We start from the raw sequence: 20,704 nt of genomic DNA on the forward strand, positions 1-20,704 counted from the left end.
CCTTGAGTGAAAAAAGTATAGCAAAACCGAAGCAAGGAAGACAAAAACTAAGAACAGAACTTTTGGTATTCTCACTGCTTAAACCCTTACCCTTATAGATATGGAAATCTTTCAGGATCAAAGGATCAAAGAAACAGGGTCAGAAATATAGTCTTCCATGCAGCGTTAGTTTAAGGGGGTGGGGGAGAAGGAAAGAAAAATATGCAGTTCCTTTTTTAAATAGTTAAAAAAATGCCTACTTTTCTTCATACAAGTGTTGTAAGAATTTTAAGGTATTTTATTTATATATAATAATTGTTATTAATGTACCAATACAAATAAGGCCACATGTCTGAAAAACAGCACAGGAAGACAGGCCTCACTCCATTCTGACTCCCAACTGACCAAGTATTTCTTTGTTTCAGGAACAAAAGGGGGGTTGCCCCTCCAGCTACTCAGCAGCCCTCTGCCTGAGTGATAATCTCTGGCATCCTGATACCTGAGTGCCAGACAAAAGGGTGTGATTAACTTAGCTGGGAAATAGGGAAATGTAAATATCTTTTGTTTCACTTGATGGGTTTTTGGTAGAGGGCAAGAGGAGACATGGGGGCAGGGTCCAAGATGCTCAGATCACTGCTACCAGACCCTCCCAATTTGTGATGTAATGTATGGAGGGGTGGTCTTGAGCTGGAGGGGGGCAATTTCAAAAGTCTATATAGGAGCTTGCGCGCCTTTGTTCGAGGTCTTTTGCTTGCAAGACACCCTGCTGCAGTAGTAAAAAATAAAAGGCTATCGCCTTGCCTTGGGAGATTCTGTATCGTCTCTATTTATTCATAAGTGCTCTTGAGAGGAGGGGAGCCCTACTAAGGCTCTCCCCCGGGTTCGTGGACTCCCTTCTGGGGTTGAACCTAATTTTTATAACACAAGCATTGAGACTGTCTGTATATGGTGAGAGCCACCTCTCAATGTCCGCTTCAAAAATTCAAACACTTTGTAGCACCACCTAATGCACCAGTCTCTTGGTGTTACTTTCCCACTCAGGAACTGCTGGTAACTTCACAGACAAGCCTGTGAAAGGCAGCATATCTTGCACAGCTGGGTGCCAGTAATTGTTTCTGAGGACACAACATGACACCAAAGTGCCAGAACACTTGCTCCGCACTGGAATCCAACACTCTTATGGATGCTTCAGTTTTCCTGCTGCTCCTCACTCAGCAGTTACACATTAATGCTGAAACTAACGTTCTTCTGTTTGGTGCCTTATTAAAATAGTTTCCAGGCTTTCCACCATTCATGTGGACTTGTCAAGGGATTCCTGCACACCTGCACCAGAACCCCAGCATGTTGCAAACGAGTCTTTTGCATGTTCTTAGGTGCAAGAGAGCCGTTGCCAGGCATGTTGGGCCTTTCTGAGGCTCTGTGCAAATTGAGGGCATGGCCTCCTGGAATACATAAAATGCTCTGCTGTAGCTGTACATTGCTAAGCTGTCTTTTAGAGACGACTGTCTCCTATTACTGATGTTCTCCAGGGTCCTCCAGAGTGCAGCATGAAAAACAATGCTATCCTAAGTCCCAAGGCGGTGCTATATATAATACATCTGGGAGCATGTATCTGCATGAATGATCTATGTGGCCACAAGGGCATGTCAGTCAGGGAAGAAACAGCGTGCCTGTGAGCCAACTTCCATTCAAGAATTAAGCCTGAGATTCCAAGAGAAGCAAATAAGCACCTGTGGGAATCTTGAGGTGCATCACTACAAGTGTGGCCGTACCTGAGAGCAAGAATGCCAACAAGATGGGTGATATAGGGCATCCTCCCTTCCAGTAGCCCAACTTTAGAATGCTTGCCAGGTGCAAAGAGAGAATTGCCTGGTGCAAAATCTCTCTTTTCAGCAGCAGCTAAAGACCTTTCTAATTCACACAGGTACTCCTAATTTGTGCAGCTTGCATCACTTGTTTTAATCTAGCTTTTGTTTCCGTCACTGCTTGGTCCATGCTGGTTATATTGTACCTTCTATTGACCTGATTGTTGATTTAAATTGGTGTGAACCATTCCGAGAGGCTTTCACTCAAAGAGTGGCCTATTAATCATCTAAAATAAATAAATAAACCACAGCAAAGCTGCAGGCACAGACATTATGATCCATGTTAGCATCATGTGAACACGTGTGCTAGGGCAAAGGTGGATAACCCTCCCCCCACCTGGTATTTGGGGCTCCATGTGGCCATCCCAGCATCTCTGAACTCTCCTTAGGCTGCATTCCCTTCCTAGCACATGCCCCTCATGAGCCATGCCCTGTGTCCTCCTTGAGTGCCTTTGCTTGGCTGGAATTGGCCTGCTAGCTAGATGGATGATGAAGAGATACCGGTATATCTGATATATGTGGGTGCATAAAGTCTTGAGTTCTGCATATCTGGCAGGTAGCCTACCATACAATGGCATGGGCTCCTTGCCCTTGCGCTGGGGTAATTTTGAAAAGGCTTAGCTGTGTCAGATGTGATTGGGTTGCATTCAGCTATGTTTTACTCAAACTAGACCCACTAAAATCCATAAACCTAAAATTAGTCATGTCCATTGATTTCAGTGGGTCTACTCTGAGTAGGGCTAACATTGGCTACAATTCTCAGAGAGTAGTGAAAGAAAGAAAAAAAGAAAGAACTGGGAAATATTATATAATTCTGCTTAAGACTGTGGGAGTTGGCTAACTTACCCTCTGTGTCTGATGTTCAGGCATGAGTACCATTGTTCTTGGAGCCAAAACTGCATCTGTTTCTCTCTCACACCCACACCCACACCCACTCACATCAAAACAGCCCAGTTTGAAAACTGAGCATACTCAGTTGCCACAGAATGGTGATTGGCTCTTGGGCAAGAACCAGGACATAAAAATGGAACAGAATGCCCTGTCATGAAGGAGAGTATGGCTGGATGACTTGGGGCAGAAAAGAGGAGTGTTCCCCATCACAACATTTTGTTGCAGGTGCCAGTTGTCAATGTATGAAGAAACACTATCAGAGAACAATATTTCTCGTCAAGCTTTTGTCCAGCTCCTGTCTGCTTAGCCTTACCTTTCCACAGCAATGGCAATGAAGGGTCATCACAGCTAATGTCAAAAGATTCATTACCATCTTCCAGTTCGCTGTTGACAGTGTTGCCATTGCCAACATTCATGCTTTTGATAGTAAAGAACTTCTGCATCTTCACATTGTACCTAGATGGATAGAGGGAGAAAAATGCTAACATTCTAATGAAGAAGTGTGCATGCACACGAAAGCTCATACCAAGAACAAACTTAGTTGGTCTCTAAGGTGCTACTGGAAAGAATTATTTTATTTTATTTTGTTTATTCTAATGGTAGATAGTTAACTTCCAGCAATCTTTTCTATGGCACTTTCCAGTGCTTGTTACCACTGTGAAAAGGGTAGGTTGAGACACAACTATTTGCCAAAGGCCACCCAGGGAACATCACTGGATGATGAATGCAATACACCTTGGCCGTGATCCAGCCAAAATTAATCAGTTTTACACAGCATTGATTTTCAAGTGCAGAACTAAGAGCATGCCTATATATCTCCCGCTAAATGCAATGGCCAAACTGTGAGAGGCAGTGAAGGATAGGCGTGCCTGGCGTGCTCTGGTCCATGGGGTCACGAAGAGTCGGACACGACTGAAAGACTGAACAACAACAACAAATGCAATGGGGTCTAAATGCTTCAGCTGGATCGTGACTTATGCTTTTTATGGGCACACATACAAACAAAAGGATATGCATGCAATAATTGTGTGTATTACACAAGTATAAAATCCATGTAATATACATGGTGCATTGCTACATGAACACACACTATTACTAACTTCCTGCAGCAGCTCTCCACATTTCAGACAAGGTTCTCTCCCAGTTCCAGCCCTAAATGGAGGTGCAGCGGAATTCAATCTGGGACCTTCTGCATCCAAAGCAACTGCTCTACTACTGGGCTAAGGGCCTTCCCTCAAACAAGGCACAATGTCAGATGTAATGTGAAGCCAAGAATAATGGTTTGCTTTCTCTGCATGCAAGTGGGTAGAACAGAGCCCTTTTATGTGTGATCATGGCAAACCATTAACTATTGTTCAGCATGGCATGCAAACATGACCATTGTCTACTTCTGCTCTATGAAATGAAGAAGATGAACAGCAACAGAAGAAGAAGAAAGAGAGAACAGCTCCCATACACATCAGACTTTTGATCTTTCTCAAGCTCAAACCTTTATCCTACTGCAAGTCATGTATTTACTTACACTGGGTTATATTTAATAGTAAAAAAGGTAAAAGGTAATGGACCCCTGGATGGCTAAGTCCAATCAAAGGCAACTATGGGGTGCGGCACTCATCTCGCTTCAGGCCAAGAGAGCCAGCATTTGTCTGCAGACAGCTTTCTGGGTCATGTTGCCAGCAGGACTAAACTGCTTCTGGTGCAACAGGACAACGTGATGAGTGCCAGAGTGCTAGGAAACACCGTTTAGCTTCCTGCCACAGCGGTACCTATTTATCTACTTGCATTGCCGTGCTTTCAAACTCCTAGGTTGGCAGGAACTGGGACAGAGCAATGGGAGCTCAACCTGTCGTGTGGATTCGAACCACCAACCTTCTGATCAGCAACCCCAAGAGGCTCTGTGGTTTAGACCACAGCACCATCCAGTCTTTCCACTGATGAAAGGTTCTTTGATCTAGAGGATGCCTTTCATCAGTGGAACAGCCCAGGAGGCCATTTTTACCAAATCCCCTTCCTCCTTGCAGTCTGCACACCACACCACACCACCTCCCATGCTGTCCTTGAGGGTCCCCTAACTTGGAATGGGTGAATCCATCAGTTTTGGTTCCTCCCAGCTTCTCATTTTTCCAATCTTAGGTTCAGTTCTCCACATTTCCATAGCAGCTTGTTATGCATATTTGTACAGAGTGGATGGCTGGAAAACTGCATTGCATATTTCAGAGAAGTGTAAATGTCAAAGGATGGGTGTTTTTAAGTTTCCATTTGTTTCAGCATTGGATAGGTTTGCCTTTAAATGCAAACTGAATCAAATTTCTTCCCCACCTCTACCAGCAACCTCTACCAGATTTGGAGTGGAGGGTTTCTTTAGCTTAAGGAGGCAATGGAAGGCAAGAAACCCACTTTCCACAGAAGTATTTCTTCTTAGCTGCAACTCCCTTCAGTACTACGGCAGCCTCCACAGGGCCAAACTACTAACTCTCTTTGTTTTTTTGCACACAGTATATATCCAGACAAAAATCTATCCAGCCTGGGGAATGTTACAGCAATGAAAGAGAAAGGTGATGTTATCTGAGTAATCATTAGGCATGCATTAAAGCACAATGCACCCCCAGATATTTTAATGATAGTGTTATGTACTGAGTTGAATAGGATCCAAACTGCAGCAGTCTGATTGGTCCTAGAACAATAGGATTGAGATTGCAGCAGTCTGACTGGTCTCAGAACAATAGGATTGAGATTGCAGCAGTCTGACTGGTCCCAGAACAATAGGATTGAGATTGCAGGAGTCTGATTGGTCTGCAGGAGCCACCCAATCCAGCTCCAGGTGGAAGTGAATCCGCACTCTGATTGGCATACAGGAGTATCCCGGAATTAGCCAATCACGTGGGGCCCATTGTGTAAATAGTGTATATAAAGCAAACGTTTTGGGGGAACTACATTCCTCACTACTATGAGCTGAATAAAGAGCATGAAAATCACACTGGACTCCGAGTATCTTTCAGATAGCCAAACACAATTAAAGAACAGTGGGAGAAAAGAAAAGTACTTACTTCATGATAAGTATATAGAACGAATACATAATGATGAGCACAAGACTTTCCCACCTCAAAGAAATAAAAAAAAGGAAATTAGTAAAGTACCAGGTGCAATTAGCAGTGCTGTCACTAAGCCACAAAGCACACTTTTCATGGGAAAGCGCCACTGATACAACCGCGAGCAATTATTTTCTGCCTTTTGTGCATGCAGGGCTCCCATCGTTCAAGGCAAACAGATTTGCCTCTTCGTGGCTTTTTTGTTTCGGGAAGCAATTCATAAATTTAATAAGCTAACTTAACTAACTATTGTCATGGGCAAAAGCTCTTTGCTCCCCCTTTCCCTTTGCACCTCGTCTCATTATCTGCATTATTTGGAAGTTTGGATCCCAATTTGTTCATAATTACTTTTTTTGGCTTGCTGGGGCTTTCATCTGTTTAGCCTCTTCTCATGCCATCCTTTCTGCTTTCAGCTCCATTTTCTCTGTTGCCCAGTGTTACCTTCTGAAGTGGGGTTCTCTAGGCCTAACAGCCTCTGCCACTCTGCTTGCCAAGCCATTTCCCTCTCATGAGACCCCTTTCTTCAGCAAAGACTTCCCTGAAACACGGTAGCATCACTTTATTCATTTATCTAATGCTACGTGACCTTCCCTTGCCCCTTCACCCCGGCTAACCATTCACTTATTTCAGTCATCGGCATTGCAATGGCAGAATGGGCTCAAGCCAAGGGTCTCTCCATTGTCGTATGGCCCAAAATACTTAAGACAAGGTTACATTCTAATCCTCAATCCATGTGAAAGAAATAAGAACCACAGCTTACCATACAATTTTCTCATCATAGATAAACTAAAAGGGAGGAGAAAGGAGAGAGAGAAAAGAAGAATTATATTCCGCTAGTGCAATTTAACGAATTTCCAGTACATTACACAGCACATGAAAAGGCTTAACAGAGGCAGATATTAATGTCTGGCATAGAATGGTTTCTGGGTAGAAAAGGACTTCCACTCTCAAACACTATAAATGTTTGATACTGTATGAGAGCCAGTGTGGTGTAGTGGTTAAGAGGGGTAGACTCGTAATCTGGGGAACCGGGTTCGTGTCTCCGCTCCTCCACATGCAGCTGCTGGGTGACCTTGGGCTAGTCACACTTCTTTGAAGTCTCTCAGCCCCACTCACCTCACAGAGTGTTTGTTGTGGGGGATGAAGGGAAAGGAGAATGTTAGCCGCTTTGAGACTCCTTCGGGTAGTGAAAAGCGGGATATCAAATCCAAACTCTTCTTCTTCTTCTTCTGTATAACTGTTGTGGCGGTCAAGGCCAAATTCAACACCACATCTATACTGGGTGTTTGTGGCAAATGCAGACTCACAGATGGTGCCTTAGGTTTAACAGCACTGAGGTGGTGGGGAGTATATGAAATATTACACACAGGTGTATCATGAAGCCCTGGCATTTTTTTTTTCATTTTTAAAACATATTTTTTATTAAAGATTTCTTGGTTTACAAAAGTATGTGCAATGTCTCTTTATAGTTTCCCTGTTTAGGGAAGTTTTTTAATGACTGATGTTTTAATGTATTTTTAATCTCCTGTTGAAGGCCGCCCAGAGTGGCTGGGGGGACCCAGCCAAATGGGTGGGGTATAAGTAATAAGCTGTTGTTGTTGCTGCTGCTTCTGCTGTTGTTACATTTTCTACAGATCAGTTTCATTTGTTGAGACATTTAGTGTTACATTAGGAAGAAAAGGGGGAAAGAGGTGGAAGGGGGGCATGGTGAGTGGGGGTGGGGTCGGGTGGCAATGTTTCTATTCTACTTGATGTATGTATTATTTTTTAAAATGAAAAGTGGCCCCGGGAAGGCTGTAGTTTTGAGTAGCAACATTGCAGGTTGCTTTACTCAACCATTTCTAAACTGGCCTCCCAGCTTCTTCCCCACTCTTGTTGGAATCCGGAGATATGTTTTTAATATTGGTTTTTCACCTTGAAAAAAGAAGAAGTTAAGACTTTGCTCATGCATTTCCATTTGCATGCAGTTCTCCCCTACAACAGAATGCACTTCCCTGCTCCAGGAACATTGTTGAGAATGGCAATCAGACCCAACCAGCCAGAGCTGCTTGAAGAATCGTTGCTCCCTCTACCACTGCCAGGTCAGCTCAACTGGGTTAATCCAAGTGCCACCAGAGACCATCTTGCCCAGGGCCCTCTCAAACATGGAGCCAGCTCTGATGGATTGCATGGGGCTTGAACAGTGCACTCCCCTAGGTAACATCATAAGTGGGAGGACTTCCAGTTCCAGTTGAGGATGGGAACGGCAGCTAGATTTACAGCTCAGGTGTCTTTTAAGCTTTTAAATTTAGTTTTAAGCATCATAAGTGACCTCATCTACTGATATTTCATCATAAATCCTAAAACAAACAAGAACTTTCTGGTGGCAACAGCACTTCTCAAATTCAGGACCTTCACAACTCCGTGGAGGAGCAGGTCAAAAATGGAAACTTACCGCGATAAGCACGACTACAGAAATGGTATAGTAGACAGAGTCCCTGAACACAGACCACCAGGTGAGACGGACCACCTGGAAAGAGGACAGAGTTACTCCAGAATTACTCCTTAGCCATCCTTTCATCTTAGGGTTTTAAAGGACTCATTCTGAAAATACCTGGTTGTATAGCTTTACTATATGTGAGCAATGCTAATGAACAAAGCGCCGGTTCACATATGCAAGCACATCTTTCTGTTTCACATATGACTTAGGACAAGACAGCCAACCTGGTCCTCTCCAAATGCTGTTTGATGCCAACTCCATCATTTCTGACCATAGGCCAAATTGGCTGTGAAGGATGGGAACTGTAATCATACAACATCTGAAGGGCACCATGTTAATGTAGTAAGAACCGTGCTAATATGGTCTATGGGTTATTTCAACGCAATCCTCCCCCCCCCAACACAACACACATGGTCTCTTACCTTCTTTTGCTATCAGAGCAGCATAGGCAGGCTTTTCAACAGGAACTGTCTCTCCCCGCCCCCGCCCCCGCCCCTCAATGGCTACTAGTCCGCATGGCTATGTAGTGCCACCAGGATCAGAGGCAATAAGCCACTTAGTGCCATTTGCTGGGAACAACAGTGGGAGATGCCTAATGTCCAGGCATATTGTTGGCCACTGTGGGAATGGGATGTTGAACTAGATTCAGCAAGGGCTCTTTTTTTCTTAAGGGGAGTTCTGGATCTCAAGGGAAAAGGCCAAAATTCAGTAGTAGGTAGACCATACAGAGCCACTGCCAGTTGGGGTAAACAACAGGGAGTTAAATGGACTGATGGTCTGACTCAGTATTAGGCAGCTTCCTATGGTCCTATGTTCTTATGTTTTAAGAACCACATTGGAGACATCAGAAAACAGTAGCCACATGGGTATTCATCCAGGGTACCCTACATAGAATGAAACCCCTCATACCATAGGACAGGGGAACTGTTGGCCTTCCAGATGTTGCTGAACTACAATGCCCAGCAAGCATGGCCAGTGACCAGGGATGATGGGAGTTGTAGTTCAGCAACTTCTGGAGGACCAAAGGGACTCCCACAGCTGCTGTAGGATATTCAGGGCTATTACGGAAGAACTGCTTCTGAACAACACGGTCTTAATTCTGTCTGATTAAGCACCCACAGGGAAAACAGTTATACAGTGTGATGCTTTGTGGGCATAATTCAAAGTTAAGCACACTTTTAAATCCCACTGACAACCATGGGATATTGAGCATATGCATAAGTCTTTTCTAGTGAAAGCAAAGGACTTCAAAGTGCTTAATTTTGGCTGGACTGCACCTCTTGTTTATTACAGTTTACCATGAAAGTAGAAATATTCAGGTTTGCAATGTAGGGAAAGGGCTGTGTGCTCAGCTGAATATAAGGAGAAACGTTAGGTACTTCTGCTATTCAGATGAGTATTCTAAAGAAGTAATTCTTTAGTAATTCCGAAGTATTCTAAAGAACATTCATCTGAATAGCAGAAGTACCTAATCAAAACAAAATAAAAAATTCTTTCCAGTAGCAGTACCTAATGTTCTCCTTATATTCGGATGAGCTCATAGCGCTTTTTCTTCATGTCAAACCTGAACATTTCTACTTGTTTGGTAAACTGTAATGAATGTTCATTAATATTTTAAGAACAGATACAACACACACACACACACACACACGTTCCCAACAAAGCTACAGGGGAATATTCTACAGTTCTTTGTGACTCAGCTTGCTGTGTTGGAGAGAGGCACTCTGTAAAGAGGAAGAGCAAATTCCCCCCACCCCCGAGCCGAAAAGCACCTCTGGAAAGAGGGGATTTTCACTGGGATTGTGATGTAGGAGGGAAGGGTTAACCAATGTATATGCCAAACCCTGCTGCCCCCCTACAACCCTTATTTAATGTTTTTAAAAGATTTGCACAAATACAAGTGCCAAGTTTAGCATCAGATCCACTTTGGTCAACAGAAACTAAAGCAAGCCCAAAACTTACAGCACATTTGTTAAGTCTCTTGTTTCTGTGAATAAGGCCAAAACAAATACTTCCCTTAAGAGGCAGGACATGAATCCAACCATTAGATATGGCACTACATCACGAGAACTGAGGATATGTCTCCCTGAAGCCTACACACACACACACACACACACGTATTTATATTTGCACACACACCAGCTGCTGGGTTTGCACATAACACTAAGTCATGGTTTATATTAACCATGGTTTGTTCAACAAACCACAATAAATCTTACAGTGGAACAAACAAGTCATGGCTTGTTCCTCCAAAGTTTGTGTTGTTTTCCAAGTGCTGTTGCTCTATAGCTTGGTGAACACCCCAGCAGAGGTGTCCATGTAAACCATGCCAAAGCAAGACTGTTGGAGTTGCATATACCAACCGTAGTTAAACAAGCTATGGTTCATAAACCAACAACAAACCATGGCTTCACAACATGGGTTATTACTAGAAAACAAACCATGGTTAGTCTGCTGGGCTGGGTTCAGAAGTAATGGTAAAGAAAATGAAAGAAACCTACTAACCTGTCCAGCAAAAAGTCCACAGACCCCAATAATGCAAAGAATATTGAAAACGGCTGAACCAACAATGGTTCCAACTCCTACATCACCATGAGTGATAAACACACCTGGACAGAGAGAAAGAGAGAAATGAAGGAGGGGGTTAGTAATGTTGTTGTTGTTCAGTCGTTCAGTCGTGTCTGACTCTTCGTGACCCCATGGACCAGAGCACGCCAGGCACCCCTATCCTCCACTGCCTCCCGCAGTTTGGCCAAACTCATGCCAGTCGCTTCGAGAACACTGTCCAACCATCTCATCCTCTGTCGTCCCCTTCTCCTTGTGCCCTCCATCTTTCCCAACATCAGGGTCTTTTCCAGGGAGTCTTCTCGTCTCATGAGATGGCCAAAGTACTGAAGCCTCAACTTCAGTTAGTAATAGATATGCTAAAAATAACAACTAAATGACATGATCCTTGGGAAGGGCCATAGTTCAGTGGCAGAGCATCTGCTTTGCATGCAGAAGGTCCCAGGTTCAATACCCACCATCTCCAGGTAGGGCTGGGAGAGATTTGTGCCTGAACCCCTGGCGAGCCTCTGCCAGTCAGTGTAAACAATGCTGAGCTTGATGGACCGATGGACTGACTTGGTACAAGCCAAATTCCTACATTCCCAGAAGCTGTGCCAGAGGAGTAGCAGTATGACGAAACATCAACAGCAGCAGCTACTTAAAGAGAGGGAGGTCTCCAAAATAATATACATTATTACGTGGGAGGGGCCAAAGGCTGCTTAGAGTGCTGGAAACCCAAGAACAGGGAAAGGGAGCATATAGCCCACCAGATTTTGTTGTACTACAACTCCCACCTTCTCCAACCATTGGCCAACAACATCTAGAAGCATGGAGATGAGGAGCAGCATAAGGATTTGGTGAACAAATGAAGGGGGAGAGGGAAGGGTACATAATCGAAGCAGGGGAAGCAAGAGGAAGGATGCACACAGGTTAGCATATGAGTCTAACGAGGAAAGCAGAAAGACAAGAAAGGATACCGTAGTTATTTTGAACACCAGTGGTCCATGCACACATCTGTGTAGTAGCCACCTTAGTACCCTTCCCTTTGGAAAACTGGTGTATACGAACACTATAAAGGAGATTTCTTACCTATGACAGATGCAAATAACTCTGGGGTTGAGCTTCCTGCAGCCATAAATGTGGCTCCTGCAACATCTTCGCTCAGATGTAGTTTCTGAAAGTAACATTTGGGACCCATTATTCCAGTATGTGATTGGCAGCAATGCTAAATCTTAAAATGCCATCCTTGGCTGACATGGCCTTCAGATGTTGGAGTGAAGCAGACCACAAACAATTAGAACTAAGAATGGAAGGATCTGTCCATTTTGGTTCTCTCAGTTTCACATTTTTCCAATAATAAACACATTTTTTAATGATATGTAGTTTTGATTAATGTTTTGTTCACATATTGTTTCAGAAAGTGTGACCTTGGTAGATTCAGCTTCAAATGAGACCTGAATCAACCTGCCCCACCCTTATCCCTGGTTAGAACAAACAGTCCCATGTTTGATGTGAAGGATGAAATAATATAGGTTCCATTTTGTCAGGCAGGGATGTAGCTTCTCCCCCTTAAGTATACCAACTGTGAATGCATAGGTTTTAAATCCTCTTTCACATACCTCACATATTTTTTCTAAAGATGGAACAAAGAAATCATCACACACAATAGCCAAGGCATAGAACATATACAGAGCCTGTGGGGTAGAGAAAAAACAAGAATATATTACAAAACTTGGTCACAAGTGTAACTCACTTAATACTGAGTACTGATCCTAATTAAACAAATGAACCCCGAACTCAAGGGACAACTGAATCACTTAGAAAGAATCCCCATTACAAGTACCAAGTCTTCATGGCAGCAGTGGTGATGGTAGGAGCTGGAGTCTAATAAACATTTGGAGGGCCACAAGTTCCCCATTCCTGTTCTACTGTGTGCTCCCTTCCTTGAGCCACTTTTCACCTAGGTCCCCTACCCTTAGCTTTCCTGCCTCCTGTGACCTCCACCTACTGAGTCCTCTATCTCCTTATTTCAGGGATGGAGTGTTGGATTTGGCCAGCAGGCTAGATTCTTAATTCCCACCCCCATGGGTCAACACTGACAGGTCAGTAGAGTGGTCAAAATTCAAAAGAGCTTGCAATAACTGCTGATTGGTGGTGACAGTGAGCTGCTTTGAAGTCTGTTTGCAAGCGTAGTTTGGATTCAAACCACACCTGCAAATGGACAAAGCGAGGCTTCTTGAACCCATCAGCTCCACTAGGGAGCTCCTGATGGCCCCAACACTATGAACAAATAGTGTTAGAAACTGAGATACAAAAGCTAGGAGCTAAATGGCACCTTACACTTAGGTTATGGGTGCAACAATGGAATGTCTAGGCACACTTTTTTATAGGAAGAATACAAAGCTGAAAATGAATGAACTGCAGCTAAAATCTTATATTCATTTTTCACATGGTCTAGTTCTCATGTGAAGACTGCAAAATACAAAGTCAAGCTTCCCCTGCCCGCCCCCCTAATATTTTTAAGAGGGTCTCTTCTCCAGTCTTCAGAGAGTAGCTGGAAGTGGGGAGGCAGAAAAGGGTCTCCTTTCTTTCCACTCTGAAATCTTAGGCACGGTACTGCACCCAGAGCTCAGAAACTGCTCATGCTAATGCAATTCCTTGTCGCAAAACGTGCCTAGGACGATGGGAGTTTCGAATGCTGTGAACAAACCATTGAAACTGGATCCAAAATGGATGGGTTTCCTGGTCAAGAAGACTGCAACCCTATGAACAACAGTGACCCCACCCTAGGCCCTCCAACTTGTGTGGCTGCTGCACCAAGTAACCAGAAGGGCAAAGCCTCCGAGGATACCCGTCCAGGTCTTAGTAATACATGCCATGTCAGCCACCTCATCAACTATCAAATGGTAGGTCAGGGATCTCTTGTTATGGGCTGATTTGGCACTTAGCAGCAACAGGACCAGGGATGAGGACTGTTGGTTATGGCAACCCAAAGCCTTTTGTGTGGAAGATGGCCCAAAAGCATAGCTGTCAACTTTCCCTTTTTTTGCGGGAAATTCCCTTATTCCAGTGCCGTTTCCCACTGCAAAAAAGGGAAAGTTGACAGCTATGCCCAGAAGGGGAAATGACCTTCAAATGTCTTATGCCCCTTCTTCTTACCTGGTCTGATCAACCCCATGTCCCATACCTCCCTCTGCTAGTCACAGCAGCAGTACGGGGTGCCAAAACACTCTCCCACTTCTCCTCACCAAGACAGACCTCCAATCTCCTTTATTATTAAAATAGCAATTTAGCCAGAAGCCATTTGAATCACCCGACTCCTCAAAATACAAACATGAAATTCAGATTTATTCTTTAAAACAGTACTACAATTGAAAAGAACAATTTGCATTTAAAATGTGAAACCACTGAAGAGGTGACTTTAAAGCAGAAATGTAAATATAACCGAGCCTGATTATGGATACTGAATTGAATTAGTTCAGAAATTTGTAGAACTGCTGAAGAGAAGAGGAGGCATTATCATAGGCAAGACATTACTACTTCCTGAAATCCAAAATGGAAATAGGTTTGTAACTTGCTGCAATCTTATAGACCTGGACCCTAAGTGTGCTTTCTGTGAACAGAAGGAGTCCTTCCTTTTTCAAAAGGACATTCAATTCATTAAAGGCTGGTGGAAAGGAGAAGGAAGATGATTTCTGCTCATTCTGCTCTACGCCCCACAGAATCTACACCCTCCCAGCAAACTGTTTTTAAAGGTCTTCTAACCTTAGATTTTGGGGGGCCACAAGAAGCTGCAGAGGGGAGGAGAATCAACAAAAATCGCCCCCTTCTGATGGAGGGAACGTTAGTCCATTGAAAACATGGGTGTTCTGCAGGCATGGAGACTCCAAAGCAACACCACCACCCCTCTGCCTGCAAGATCTTCATTATTCAGTTCTACAGAGAGAAGGTTCCACTTGCTCATTACTGTCTCTTCCATTGACAGGAATGGTGATCCAGGTATGTGCCACGGTGCTGTGTGTATCAGTATACACACAAGGCTGGTCTTGTTTTAAGAAGCGCCATAGGTCTCTCCCCCCTTCTTAGTGCAACCCATCTCACAGCCTGGAAAATACACGTGCAAGAGTTCTTCTCCAGTTCATTTATATGGGCCTGCATCTTCCTGTGAAGTCTACAGGGTGAAGAGATATCCTACAGCATTTCTGTCAACTACTAGCCCATATTAAGTGTCATGTGAGGTTCTGCCCTGAGCATTTTTAGGAGCTGAGGCTCTGTGGACACTCCTACTGCATCGTATCATGTCAGACGGTTTGTCCATCTAAGCAAGTATTTTCTGTTTTGACTGGCTGTGTGGCTTTTCATAGTCTCCAGCAAGTCTGTCAACTGAAAGCAGAGCTCCATTAAAGAACTTATTCTCTCCAACCCTTCAGGATGAGGTGTGCTATAAATGGAAAGCATATATAAATTAAGGGCATGGGTGGGAATCAGTGCCCCCCCCCACAATGTTTTTGGACTCCAACTTCCATCAGCCCCAGCTAGCAAAGGCAATGGTTAGGGGTCATTGGGGTCATAGTCCAACAACATCTGTACCCTGAGTTAAAAAATAAATCAGTGTCGCACTTAAACTAACCATCTGCAGAATAACAGCAACATATATGAGAAACGTTAGGTATACTTACACCAATAATATGTAGCAATACTGCTCCTTTCTGCCTTTCCTTATTTGAGAATAGATCATCAGGAAATTCGTGAATTGCTGAAAGAAAGAAAGAAAGAAAGAAAGAAAGAAAGAAAGAAAGAAAGAGGGAACAGGAAAGATTAAATTAGGGAGTCAAAAACAAACAAACACAAGGGGGGAGAAGTAGCATTATATGTACCAGTAAACCTTAGGGAAAAATTACAATTGGGGTGCTGCAGGGTTCTGTCCTGGGCCCTGTTGCTGTTCAATATCTTTTTAAACAACTTGGATGAAGGAATTTGGGTGATGCAGATAACACCAAATTTGCAGATAATACCAAACCACAAGGGGAAGCAAATGCCACAGAAAACAATATCAGGATTCAATATGACCTTAACAGATTGGAGAACTGGGTCCAAACTAACAAAATGAATTTCAGCAGGGACAAATGTAAAGTTCTACACTTAGGCAAGAAAAACCAGCTGCACAAATATAAAATGGAAGACACTTGGCTTGGCAGTAGTAGTAGTAGTAGTAGTAGTAGTAGTAAAGGTAAAGGGACCCCTGACCATTAGGTCCAGTCACGGATGACTCTGGGTTTGCGGCGCTCATCTTGCTTTATTGGCCGAGGGAGCCAGCGTACAACTTCCGGGTCATGTGGCCAGCATGACGAAGCTGCTTCTGGCGAACCAGAGTAGCGCACGGAAACACCGTTTACCTTCCCGCTGGAGTGGTACCTATTTAACTACTTGCACTTTGACATGCTTTCGAACTGCTAGGTTGGCAGGAGATGGGACTGAGCAACAGGAGCCCACCCTGTCGCGGGGATTCGAACCACCGACCTTCTGATCGGGAAGCCCTAGGCTCTGTGGTTTAACCCACAGCTCTACCTGCGTCCTTATGTTGTTGTTGTTGTTGTAGTAGTAGTAGTAGTAATAGTAATTATTTTATTTATACCCTGCCCATCTGGCAGGGCTGCCCAAGCCACTCTGGGTGGCTTCCAGCACATATAAAAACATAGTAAATGTGAAAAGGATCTAAGGGTCTTAGCAGACAACAAGCAAAAAAAAAAAAAAAAAGGCTAATGCTTCTCTAGGCTGCATCAACAGAAGTATAGTGTCCAGATCAAGGAAAGTAATAGTCATCCTCTATTCTGTCTTGGTCAGACCACACCTGGAGTACTGGTCCAGTTCTGGGTGCCACTTTTTAAGAAGGATATTGACAAGCTGAACGTGTGCAGAGGAGGGCGACCAAGATGATCAAGGGTCTGGAAACCAAAACTTATGAGGAACTCGGAGTTGGATATGTTTAGCCTGGAAAAGAGGAGACTGAGAGGAGAGATGATAGCCACCTTCCAATATCTCTAGGGTTGTCACTTGGGAGATGGAGCAAGCTTGTTTTTTCCTGCTCTGGAGGGTCAGACACAAAGCAACGTTTTCAAGTTACAAGAACGGAGATTCCAATTAAACATCAGGAATAACTTTCTGATAGAAGAGCTGTTTGACAGTGGAACAGAGTCCCTCGGGAGGTGGTAGTTTCTCCTTCACTTGAGGTGTTAAAGCAGAGGTTGGATAGCCATCTGCCATGGATGCTTTAGATGAGATTCCTGCATTGCAGGGGTTGGACCAGAAGACCCCCAGAGTCCTTTCCAACCGTACAGTTCTATGATTCTGTATGGCAACAGCACTGACGCCATAAAGAAAGCTTAACATTCAGGAAAGTCTAGGATTAGCTGAGTACACTGCAGACCGCAACAATTTCATTCTGTCTCTGGGGAACAAATATTAAACCTTAAATAAATAAATCTCAATCCAATTAATTTTCCTGAAATAGAGATTTTGGCCTCAATACACCACGGAATAATCTGCATGCAGAGAGCATATCTAAGCCAATGCACACATGAGAGGACTGCAGGGAATCCCTTACACCAAGCAGATTTAGGCACCCACACAGTGTTTGATCTCCTTTCCATCAACACCAGATCGGACAATACCCAATACTCAATTTGTGTGATAGCAACTTCTGTAGGTTGATTTGCAAGGCTAAAGTGAAAGCTTGCTTTTTTAAAATTCTTGCAGCCTCTAAGTGACTGAAGGCTCTTGTTGCTACCATTTCCCCCAGTTTTTTTGAGTGGCTACAAAAGGATGTTTTGGATGTGCCCCCATTTTACTCTGAAAAAAACAACACTTGTATTTGATTCAACAGAGCTGAATCAGAAGCACTAGCAGCTCTTGGGAACACAGGAAGCTGTTGGGAAGCTGAGTCAGATGATTGGCTCATATAGCTCAGCATTGTCTACACAGATTGACAGCATCTCTCCAGGGTTTCAGGCAGGAGGCTCTCCATGACCTACAGGGGATTGAACCTGGGACCTTTTGCATGCAAGGCAGAAGTACTATCACTGAGCTACGGCCTTTTCCCCTGTAGCTCTTTTTAGACTTTCTCCTATGGTCACCCTACAGCATGGATGGGGAACTTAAAAAAAATAAATCCAAACTAAGCATTCCAGCTCAGTTGGTAGAGCCCCATTGTTGGGCAGAATATTCATGCATTGCAGGGAATTTGACTAGATGCCCCTCGTAGTCCCTTCCAGCTCTACAAGTCTATGATTCTATGACGGGGTATCAGTTGAGATCCACATGCCAGTGTGGGGCAAAGGATTGTCTCTCATCTTTGTACCATTGGCCACACCCCATTCATGCAAAATTTAGGTGTTTGGACACCCACAGTCCTCCATTCAGGCAAACAAGAGGCATGACCAACATTCAAGGATGCATTCCAGCCAGGCCAAAGTCCTTGAGAAGGGCTAGGAGTAGAACTGGTGAGGGTGTGTCCTGGGGCCCAGACAGAGAGGCCGGGGGGGGGCTGCATTTTGGGCCTAGGAGGACCCCCACCCTTGCTCTACAGCAGTGTTTCTCAAACTTGGGTCCCTAGCTGTTCTTGGACTGCAACTCCCATCATCCCTGACCACTGGTCTTGCTAGCTTGGGATGATGGGTGTTGTAGTCCAACAACAGCTGGGGACCCAAGTTTGAGAAACACTGCTCTACAGGATGGGAGCTCTCACGATGAACAATCCAAATAACATGGGTTTCCTGCCACTCTCTGTCTCTCAAGGACATGTCCCTAAGTGTGAGCTACCTTTTCTTTCCTTTATCCCATCATGTTCATTTGGGTCTACACTGTCCCTACAGTCAAAAGCATATGGTCAGTTCTTCGAGAATTTGCTGCGCAGAGTGCTTTAATCCACTTTAATTGCCCCAACCTAAATTTCTGGAATGCGACTGAATCCCTCCCACAAAACAGAGGCAGTCTGGAGGCAACCCTGGACAGAGAACAGAGTAGGCACAGGAGTCAGCTAGCCAAAGTCTTCCCCGCTATGGTGAGATAAATTGTATTTCTATTTAAATTAAGGTAATTATTGATAAATATGCATCTAGACACATAAACCAGTACATGCAAAGTGTGTGGTGTAGTGGTTAAGAGTGGTACAGTAGTGCCCCGCTAGACGAAAATAATTCGTTCTGCGAATATTTTCGTCTAGCGGTTTTTTCGTCTTGCGAGGCAGCCCCATAGACTTTTTCGTCTTGCGGGGCAGCCTCCCGCTAGACGAATGCCTTCGTCTAGCGAGTTTTTTGTCTAGCGAGTTTTTCGTCTAGCGGGGCACTACTGTATACTCGTAATCTGGGGAACCGGGTTCGCGTCTCCGCTCCTCCACATGCAGCTGCTGGGTGACCTTGGGCTAGTCACACTTCTCTGAAGTCTCTCAGCCCCACTCACCTCACAGAGTGTTTGTTGTGGGTGAGGAAGGGAAAGGAGAATGTTAGCCGCTTTGAGACTCCTTCGGGTAGTGAAAAGTGGGATATCAAATCCAAACTCTTCTTCTTCTTCTTCTTATGCAAATTTTTGTATTCTTTTGCAGTGGATAGTTTCCTTTTTCGTTTTCTGGTTTGACAATGCACTGTGAAACCATCCCTTCACATTACAAATTGGCCCCTCAAATTTTAACCATGATTTTCAAACCCAATTCAAATTGTGGTTAAAATCTTGGTCTGATTTATGGGGGAATCTGTTTGTGATAACGATGTGAACATGCAAATATATATATTTTGTGGTGGAGGGGGAGGCCCATTGCATTAAAAATTTCTATTGCACCTGTAACAGCAGAAGGGCAACAAACCTGCTTTTCAGAGTGTGTTGCCAAGTACTGCAAATCAGATTTGTTTTGGGTTTTTTTAAGTCCCAAGCCTGGCTCCTTTAAAAACAACAGGAACTTCTGAAAACCCAGCCAAAAGGAACTAAATAAAGTTGTGTTAATGCTGCAAACTGCATTAAAGGACTGAATTATTCATAATATGTTCAGGAGCATAGCCGATAAATCACTTCAAAATTCAATAGGCAATCAATTGGGTTGTTGTTGTTCAGTCGTTCAGTCGTGTCCGACTCTTCGTGACCTCATGGACCAGAGCACGCCAGGCACGCCTATCCTTCACTGCCTCCCGCAGTTTGGCCAAACACATGTTAGTAGCTTCGAGAACACTGTCCAACCATCTCATCCTCTGTCGTCCCCTTCTCCTTGTGCCCTCCATCTTTCCCAACATCAGGGTCTTTTCTAGGGAGTCTTCTCTTCTCATGAGGTGGCCAAAGTACTGGAGCCTCAACTTCAGGATCTGTCCTTCTAGTGAGCACTCGGGGCTGATTTCTTTGAGAATGGATAGGTTTGATCTTCTTGCAGTCCATGGGACTCTCAAGAGTCTCCTCCAGCACCATAATTCAAAAGCATCAATTCTTCGGCGATCAGCCTTCTTTATGGTCCAGCTCTCACTTCCATACATTACTACTGGGAAAACCATAGCTTTAACTATACGGACCTTTGTCGGCAAGGTGATGTCTTTGCTTTTTAAGATGTTGTCTAGGTTTGTCATTGCTTTTCTCCCAAGAAGCAGGCGTCTTCTAATTTCGTGACTGCTGTCACCATCTGCAGTGATCATGGAACCTAAGAAAGTGAAATCTCTCACTGCCTCCATTTCTTCCCCTTCTATTTGCCAGGAGGTGATGGGACCAGTGGCCATGATCTTAGTTTTTTTGATGTTGAGCTTCAGACCATATTTAGCGCTCTCCTCTTTCACCTTCATTAAAAGGTTCTTTAATTCCTCCTCACTTTCTGCCATCAGGGT

The 20,704-nt window shown here is 44.0% G+C and overlaps 1 protein-coding gene across 2 annotated transcripts in view; it reads right to left on the reverse strand.

Annotated features, from left to right (window-relative positions):
* SLC24A4 (solute carrier family 24 member 4) overlaps positions 1 to 20,704 on the reverse strand; it is a 102,459-nt gene that overhangs the window by 18,059 nt on the left and 63,696 nt on the right. The window contains exons 3-10 of one of the 2 annotated variants that reach the window (XM_033140859.1): positions 15,530 to 15,606; positions 12,470 to 12,544; positions 11,940 to 12,024; positions 10,809 to 10,912; positions 8,259 to 8,333; positions 6,585 to 6,610; positions 5,783 to 5,836; positions 3,106 to 3,191 (exon numbers count right to left, since the gene is read on the reverse strand). In XM_033140859.1, coding sequence (XP_032996750.1) covers positions 3,106 to 3,191; positions 5,783 to 5,836; positions 6,585 to 6,610; positions 8,259 to 8,333; positions 10,809 to 10,912; positions 11,940 to 12,024; positions 12,470 to 12,544; positions 15,530 to 15,606 — 582 coding nt within the window. Of the gene's footprint in view, positions 1 to 3,048; positions 3,192 to 5,782; positions 5,837 to 6,584; positions 6,611 to 8,258; positions 8,334 to 10,808; positions 10,913 to 11,939; positions 12,025 to 12,469; positions 12,545 to 15,529; positions 15,607 to 20,704 lie in introns of both variants that reach the window. The other variant, XM_033140851.1, reaches the window with a different exon arrangement.

Source organism: Lacerta agilis, chromosome 1, assembly GCF_009819535.1.
Source record: "Lacerta agilis isolate rLacAgi1 chromosome 1, rLacAgi1.pri, whole genome shotgun sequence".
Taxonomy (NCBI): domain Eukaryota; kingdom Metazoa; phylum Chordata; class Lepidosauria; order Squamata; family Lacertidae; genus Lacerta; species Lacerta agilis.